Genomic DNA, 9045 nt, shown 5'->3' with positions numbered 1-9045 from the left:
TTTCTCCGAGGATGGGGGGGGGGGGCACTTGAAATTCTCGGGGGGGGGGGGGGGGGAGGGCGGTAGACTTTCTTCGGGGTGGAGGGCCCTGCCCCCCCCCCCCCCCCGAAGAGATGCCCTACAACCTTTGCAAGATCAATGACTACTGAAATATTTGGCTACATAATATAGATATCTATCTGTCTGTCTGTCTGCCTGTCTGTCTGTCTGACTGCCTGCCTGTCTGTCTGTCAATATATATATATATATATATATATATATATATATATATATATATATATATATATATATATATATATATATATATATATATATATATATAGGCTATTTAACAGAAGTTTTAGGCCTTAATTTTTATTTTGGTTCGGACAACACAGATTTCCACTCAGGCTTTGTTTATTCGTGGAAAAATCCAATTTTATTGAATTAGCTCCCCTATTTTCAAGGAAAGTATAGATTTAGCTCTATCAAAAATGGCGGCTAGTGTGAATGGAGTTCTTGAAAAATCACTTGCTGATAATATAAAAACATGTAAATTGTTAATGGTTGGTGCCGGTGGTATCGGCTGTGAACTGCTTAAAAACCTCGTTTTAACAGGCGTCACAGATATACATATGGTAATTAATTATTAAAGTTTTGTAGCCTAATTAATTAGCGCCCTCCATCCAATTCCAAAATGAAATGTTCTAAAATTCTAAAAATAAATTTTTTTTTTTTTTTATTGAGAACCGAGCCAGTTTCGAACTAGAGTACTTATGAGTACTAGACTAGACTCTTGAGTCTACTTGTGAAAATAAAAACCTATAGAGCTAGCTTGACTAATCTAATCTAGATCTAGAATAATCTAGATCTAGCTAGATTGAACAGATTCTTCTAAGACTAAGTTCTATCTATTGCAAAGTCTTGTGCATGGTCAAACTCAAACAACCTTCTGTTTTTCGCCCAATACACTCTAATAATTTTTTGGATGTTTTATAGAAAACTACCACTTTTTGTTGTACACATTTCCATTTCTAAACACATCCAGGTCAAATTCTTTTGTTTCCACCTTCTGGAAGACGTTTAAATTTTCTAAATTGCGAGGTACGACATATCTCGTATACACTAGTAGTATACAATACAGGTCACATTCACGTATGAAAAGCACTATCTAGGTCCCGGATTAGACAAATAAATTCAACCAATCAAAGCTTTTAAAATTAGATTAAAATAAATAGCTTCTACAAACGTGTTGTACACTGTAAATACTAAATACTACAGTTAAAGCTATTAAAAAAGCAATCTTAGTGGAGAAATGGGGTGCCCGCAGTTGGGATTTTTATTTTTGGGCATTTACCCTCGCTGCGTAACCAACGACTTGAACTAGACTAGCCTAGATCTAGATCATAGATGTCTAGATCTAATCTTGATACTCTATATCTTATATATTTTCTAAAGTTTCCATTATCTACTTCTTCTAGATCTAATTCTAGTTTGTATCTCTACACACAAACATGTCCAAGCAACCAGTAAAAAATAAATATCAAACAGTATTTTAGTAATACTGGCTCTTCTGAAAATAGGTGTGTTAGGTTGTTAGAAATAGGTGTGTTAGGTTGTTAGTACAAGTACAGTAGTAGTATTGTAATCTTGACTAGTTTTATGGTTAGAAATTAAGGTTAGGGGATAGGAAGACTAACTAGGGTTAGGGATAGTTCTAGCATTGTGACTTTAGCAAGCCATGTGTGTATAATTTAGTGTTTAGTTAAATACCAGTAACTTAACACCCCCTTTAAGTTTTTTTTTTATTTGAAGACCTTTGGTCAATCATTGAAGTAACTCTGTTTTTTCCCCAACAGATTGACCTTGACACAATAGATGTCAGTAATCTCAACAGACAGTTTTTGTTTCGTAAGGAACATGTTAAAAAATCAAAAGCTCAGGTAAAAATACTTTTTATGTTTACTGTTTTTATGTTGCGTTGATCCCTCAAATGTAATATGGCGGAGGTTGAAAGATTGGGGCTTGTAGGTCAGGTATGTCTGGGATGTAGATAGGGAGGGTAATCAGATTCAATGTGGTAATTGTCTCAAAACCACAATTTAAAAAAACAACTGGTTAACAGCCTATCTATTCCAATTTTGAGTGCCAACTGCACTTGTGGAAATGTCTTCAGAACTTGTTAATGATTTTTGTATATTTAATATTTAATGTGTTGCTATTGAGTTTATGCTAGTTTTCATTTTGATGTTTGCAATTAGGTGGCCAAGGAGAGTGCTCTTAAGTTCAACCCAAAAGCCAACATTGTTGCTGACCACAACAGTATCTTTAGGTACAGGTCCTTGTTTCATCAGCTTATTGTTCACATTAATACAAAAACAGTTAAAAAGAATATATTTTAAGCAGTGTAACAATTTTAATAACTCATGTTCACTATAAAAATAGTGTGTCGATCAAATCATGTTTATATATAATAACTTAAGTTAACAGAACTCATTGTTACTTTAGCCTAAGTTATTATAAATACTTTGATTATCAGTTTATATCTTATTTCAGCTCAGAGTATGGTGTAGATTTTTTCAAGCAGTTTACTATGGTTCTCAATGCCTTAGATAACAGAGGTACTTTAAAATTTTATTTTTGGAATAGTTAGACCATGTTTCATTGATGTTTGATTTAATAACTGTACCTTAAATAATTCATGACAACTGCATTGTTTCTGTTCAGCTGCTCGTAACCATGTGAACCGCATGTGTCTGGCTGCAAAGATACCATTAGTAGAGAGTGGAACAGCTGGTTATCTTGGACAAGTTACTGTTATCAAAAAGGTTAATTGGTGCAATTAGACATTAGTGGTATAGGATATGTTAAAGTTAAATAGGTGATGCTTCCAGTCATTTTTCAGTTTATTTAAAAAAAATATATAACTACAATTGTAAATTATTTTTTACGCAATAATTTGTTGATTAATGAAACCAATTAATCATTTCTGTTGTAATCAGGGTGAGACGGAATGTTATGAATGTCAGCCAAAACCAACACAGAAAACATTCCCCGGATGCACTATTAGGAACACCCCTTCCGAACCCATCCACTGTGTTGTATGGGCCAAACATTTATTTAAGTAAGTCGGCCATAAATCTAAAAAGTATCGGGCAAACTTAATTTTTACTTCTTACCCATCTTTAAAAAACACAGCATGATAGAAAAAAAATTCTTTTTTGTTTGTTTGATTGTTTCTTTCCACTAATAGCCAGCTGTTTGGTGAAGATGACCCAGACCAAGATGTGTCTCCAGACACAGCAGATCCAGAGTTGTCTGGTATGTTAGGTTCTGTTTGTATGGTGCTAAAATCTTAGTTCTTAGTCATTTAGTGCATTAGACACTATCAATTCCCTTCAATAACTTGATTGATACCATACATTTATATTTTATTTTGAAACATTTTAATGTGACATTTGAAAAAAGGATGCCTCTGCTACTACATTTGCCTAGAACTAAAAATTATCTTATGTGATTTGACTTAGCCTAAAAAATTCTTTACTTTAAAAGCTGAAGCTGGACAGACTGCCCTAACTACTGAAGCCAAGAAAGATACTGTGGGTGGCATTGAACGCAAGTCTACTCGTGCATGGGCCATGGAGACTGGCTATGATCCACAGAAAATCTTTAACAAGGTTAGAGTCTATTTGGTTTTTTTCCCTGATTAATTAGTTGCTTTGAAGATTATCTTCAATGAATTTGATTTTCTACTAAACACTTAAAACTTAGGAAACTAACTTTACCACTGTATTTTCCCTGCACAGTTATTCAGGGACGACATAAAATACCTTCTCTCTATGGAGACTTTGTGGAAAAAACGTCGACCTCCACAACCTTTGGACTATGACAATTTACCAGAGAAAGGTAAAGTTCCTTTCCACTTTTTGAATCTTTTAATGAGACAATTATTTTGTAATCTCTGCTGTAAAAATTTATTGTCTCTGTATTTCTACTGCTAGTGGAGAGCACTGGTACTTCAGTTATGAGGGATCAGCGTGTCTGGCCTGTGCAGGAATGTGCTGAAGTGTTTGGTAAATGTTTAGAAGCTCTCAAGGGAAACCTGGCTCAGCGAGGAGAGGGAGGCACACTTGTCTGGGACAAGGTAATAGTTTTTAATCATCATTGTTACTGTTATTTAATTATGATAAATATTATGGTCTGTCAGTATAGCTATTCACTGACCTCTCGTGTACCAACATGCACAGATATTCATTGATCAGCCTTGTTTCAAGATGGTATCCATTTTGTTTCAACTTAAATATTTAGCAAGTCAAATAGCAAACCAACTATCTAAAAATTCCAGATTTCAAGTTATAAAATAAAAGTGCCTATGCAAATTTATCTTTGTTTAGAAACTGTTTTGATCAGGAGCTACCTCTACAATATGGTATGTAGGGAATAATTTAATTGTATTGTCTGTTTCAGGATGATGACAGCTGTATGGACTTTGTCACTTGTGTTGCTAACATCAGAGCTTGTGTTTTTGGAATCCCTCTCAAATCCAGATTTGATATTAAATGTGAGGTTCAAATGAAATTTATACTATTGTCTGTATTGTAAGGGTTTAAATTAAAAATTATTTTTTTAGAAACTTAGCAATAAAGCATTTTATGTTATCTTAATATTTCAAAACTTATTTTTAATAATCTGTGTAGCTTACTCCAATGATGTGTCTCATTCATTAGAATGTAACTCTAATTTCTACAGTATATTATCAGTGTTTTAATAGATACTTGCAATCTTCTTACATGAAAAATCTTACTCTCCTCAGCAATGGCTGGCAACATTATTCCTGCTATTGCCACAACCAATGCCATTATTGCTGGTCTCATAGTGATGGAGGCCCTTAAGATTCTTTCTGGCAATATATCCAAATGTAAACAAGTAAGTGCATCGGTTTCCAGAGCTTCAAGGATATTGAAAATTTTTATTTATTTAAATAATTTTAGAAACTTATAATATGCAAAAGAAATCCTGTGCTTGTAGAAAATTTAAAACAACACTTTATTTAGAGCAATAATAGCTACTTTTAAAAGCTTATTGGAACTCAGGATTGTGGAGAAAGTGCAGGGTTAAATCGTCTAGTTTTGTACTGTATTTCTAGAGAATTTGTGCATGCACAAACTTCAAACATTAAACCTTTATTAGATGTAAGCAACATGCTGGTGAACTATTAAGCTTTTTTTTTTAAAGAGAAAATTAATATTTAAAAAATATCTCATCCTCAGATCTACCTGAACCGCATTCCAAATGACAGAAAACGTCTGCTGGTACCTTGTGCACTAGACCCACCCAACCCTAAATGTTACGTGTGTTCTGAAAAACCTGAGTGTACTGTTGTCCTTAACACCACAAAAACAACTGTCAGGATGCTACAGGATAAGGTCAGCCAACTATTATCTGTACACATTAGGGTAGTAAAGCATCTTGAGCATCAATATATAAAATATGTGGGAAACAAAAATCTTTCAAAACATCAATAAACAAACACACCTTTTTTAATCTAAAAATCCTAGGTCCAGTGTTAAGTGTGTGCATTAGTTTTGTTTCTCATAACTCTTTATAAAAAACAGTTGATATAGGTTTATTTTCCTGATGTATGCATTTGTCTTTCTTAATTTTCTTGTTAAAAAAAAAACAAATCAATTTCAGATTCTCAAAGGTCACTTAAACATGATTGCACCAGATGTTGAAATTGATGATGGTAAAGGTACGGGATTATTTGTTACATTATTTTAATTTTTTTGCTTTAATTGTAGATGCTCGAACACTTTCATGAAGTTCTCTAGCTCCAACCTGTTACATTGTACACTACAGAATTCTTATTCTGCATGATTTAAAGAATAAATTAAGAAAATTGATAAGCCAACTAATAAATGTAACATTCACCAAAATGCCATGCTGTGTGAATTTTATTTATTTTGTATTTAAAATGATCTAACAATATTTTAGTCTTAAGAAATGTTTAAAAAAAAAAGATAAGTAGATGGATAGGAATAATGTTTCTATGGCAATAGCTCAATCTACACAAGCCATATAATTGTTACGTTTAAATTATAAATCATTCTGTGAAAATAATATTTGACCATGCTGAAATGTGATTGTTTCAGGAACCATTATTATTTCCTCTGAAGAAGGAGAAACAGATGGTAAATGTTTTTACAAGTATTTTCTTCTAATGTTATTTATACTATATATCTTATTTCCTCAAATGTGTTAAAATATAAGAGCATCACACTAGGGTATCAATAAAATGAATATACACCCCCATTTAAATTTTCAGAAAACAATGATAAATTTTTGAGTGACTTTTCTATAATTAACAACACAAGACTGAAGTGTGATGACTTCCTTCAGAACTATGAACTCAACATCACTATTGTTCATGTGTAAGAAGCCTATTTTATTGTTTTAAAATTAAGCATTAATTGTAATACAATGAGGTTTGCTGTTAAAGTTATTTTAGTACCATGCATTTATGCTACTGTAATTTGTGCTGCATTGTATAATGATGCTTTTGTCATCAGGACTGTTCATCAGATAGGTCCTAAGTAAGTTCACCCAACAAAAAGGTTATGTTAATTTACAAAGTGTTGTTTTGATTGTAGAGAGAAGCTAGACAAAGAAAAAGAGTTTGAAGTTGTAGGAGACCTCTCACAGCTACAACCCAAGGAAGAGCGCAACGGAACTGCCAGTAAAAATGGAGAATCTTCTAGAGGTCGTTAGATCTAACAAGTGTTTCATTTATTGAATATAAGTATTTAGTTGAGACAGAATATAATTGTTTTAAAACATTCCATCCAACACAAGAACCAGATAATAGAACAGTACGGCTGTATCTAAATTGTCTTATAACTTTCTCTAGCTGTAGAATTTTTAAAATCTTAACTTTATTGTGATACATTTTTAACTTAAATATGTTAATAATCTGCTCAAATTTATATAATTGCATATTTTAAAAATTGTTTTATGAAATGCAATTTTTATTGTATATACTCTTGTGTAGTAATTTTACAAAAAAATACGTTCATATTTGTTTATATGGAATTATATTTTTAAGATGCCTTTGCAACTCATATAAAATGTTTTATATTTTGGTGAGAAATTTAAAAAAAGGAAAAATGATTATTCTAATAACCTAAAAATTCCCATGTTTGTTATACACATATTTAAAAAAAACAACAGAAAACAAATGCAAGTAAATATGTATATGTATGACTTATGTATTGATCCACTGTTAGGTAATAACCACATAAAATTGTATTTATTGCCTGCTTTCCTTCCGTACTGTGAATCTTGAATTAAATTGCCATAGATCGTTAAATCACAACTAAGATAACACTTTAAAAAATTTATTAATCGAACTTTATTAAATTATTTAATAGCTCAATATAACAATTATAAATTGTTTTTTTATAACCAAATTTAAAGTTTACAAATTTTAAATGCTTTTAGTGCTTTAAAACAAATTCTTTTCCGTGTGTTTGATTTTAACTCCTTCCCAGCACATATTTAAAATATATTGAAGTAGCTTATCCTTAGTTACCAAGTAAAAAAATGAGTACTAAATGCATGCTGACAAGATCAGATAACTCCTAGTTGAATGTCTGCCTCTACCACTGCCCCATGTTTCCTTTGCAGCCAAGGCAGATGAAGATGATGATTTGGTGCTGATGGAGGATCAAGAGGATGATGAGATGCCAGAGCAAATTTCTCCAAACACTGGCAGGAAGCGTCCAGCTGAATCTAATGATGAGGATTCCATTATTAAAAGAAAGAAGCAAGAGTTGGCTGGTGGAGACAGTGGACAGAGTGATCATGTTATAGAAATATTATAGTCGTTATGTGAACATGCTACAGACATCACTACACCACTGCCCTTTTTTTATCGTTTTCTTTGGTGTAATTTTTTTCTAGCGTGTTTACTAAATTTGAAGAAAAAAAACTAATTCTCAAAATTTGATCAAGTTTAGTTGACTTTCCCCAGAGTGAACCTCAAAGATTTCAGTTTTAGATTCACAAGAGCTAGTTCAGTAACAATGTTAACTACTAATCATATCTGTAGCCTGAGTTAGGCTATTGTCTAAGATGTTATCATTTTTCTTGTTTGCATATTCAACTCATTTATTAATTCAAAATGTTGGTAGTTTGGTGATCTACACAACTACTTTAATTTTATTTTTAACAGTAGAAAAAAATTCCTGTCATAATCATATTCGTTTAAGAATATTTTTATACATCCCAGTTGTAAAATGTTAAATTGCTTTTATAATAAAAAGTACTTTCGTGTTTCGTCCAGAATTTTAAAAAACAATAGATAAATTTCATGTATTACTTTTGTTGTTGCTGTAAAATTCTGTAGAATTTGATAAGAAAATTTTTGGTTGGCGCAGGAAGTCCAACATTAGAACATTAATTTTCTACCCTACGTTTTGCTGGTTGTGTACAGGTTGGAAATCAACAAAACTGAATATATTTTTCAGGGACCATTTACATTTTTTAATTTTAGTAAAATATTTTGATCTGATACATTTTTGTTACTAACATAAGCTACTCTGAAGAACTTCTGAACTATTTTCATTAAACAACAAATTAGCACAGTAATTTGTTGAAAATTATGTTTTCTGCGGTCTGTTATTTTCAACTAAATAATTGAGGTTTGAGCAATGTGTCCATACTTTGTTACAACTGTAAATCAACCATTTTTTTCTTCTTGTTATTCATATCAAATTGATTAATTTTTGTACTCTCTCCAATCATGTTATTAAATATTGTGCTGCATATCTTGTTCTGTTTTGCTCATTGCCAAATCATGTTAATTTTTATCTTCTTCGCTAGAGAATTTTCCCCCTTTCATACACTAGAGGAATGTACAAAAACTTAAAAATTGTGTGTGACTTTAAATATAACTCAAGATTATCTGGAGTCAGGATACTGACCACAATAAAAATTTACAATTAGAATTTATTCACCCCAGAAACTTGAGTCATACAACTAGCATCAATAGTTGATATGGCTGAGAAC

The 9045-nt window shown here is 31.9% G+C and overlaps 1 protein-coding gene across 1 annotated transcript; it reads left to right on the top strand.

The window, feature by feature from the left end:
* Positions 1–458: 458 nt before the first annotated feature.
* LOC131949837 (SUMO-activating enzyme subunit 2) lies at positions 459–8802 on the top strand. The gene is made up of 18 exons (XM_059311846.1): positions 459–617; positions 1839–1922; positions 2241–2311; positions 2536–2600; positions 2707–2807; positions 2982–3103; positions 3233–3300; positions 3532–3656; positions 3786–3885; positions 3981–4123; positions 4447–4540; positions 4793–4905; positions 5250–5405; positions 5674–5731; positions 6132–6170; positions 6305–6410; positions 6630–6739; positions 7663–8802. The coding sequence occupies exons 1-18, from the start codon at positions 474–476 to the stop codon at positions 7857–7859; spliced, it is 1896 nt and encodes a 631-aa protein (XP_059167829.1). The 5' UTR covers positions 459–473; the 3' UTR covers positions 7860–8802.
* Positions 8803–9045: the final 243 nt, after the last annotated feature.

This window comes from Physella acuta, unplaced genomic scaffold (genome assembly GCF_028476545.2).
Source record: "Physella acuta isolate Inbredline_101_S28 unplaced genomic scaffold, ASM2847654v3 ptg000716l, whole genome shotgun sequence".
In the NCBI taxonomy this organism is placed as follows: Eukaryota; Metazoa; Mollusca; class Gastropoda; family Physidae; genus Physella; species Physella acuta.
Note: the sequence above shows the minus strand (reverse complement) of the source record. Positions and strands in the feature narration are given on the sequence as shown.

Coding starts and splice junctions, on each gene's coding strand:
- LOC131949837 (XM_059311846.1), top strand. CDS start 474: ATGGCGGCTAGTGTGAATGGAGTTCTTGAAAAATCACTTGCTGATAAT. Junction 3,104..3,232: donor TGGGCCAAACATTTATTTAA/GTAAGTCGGCCA, acceptor TTCCACTAATAG/CCAGCTGTTTGGTGAAGATG. Junction 3,301..3,531: donor AGCAGATCCAGAGTTGTCTG/GTATGTTAGGTT, acceptor TTACTTTAAAAG/CTGAAGCTGGACAGACTGCC.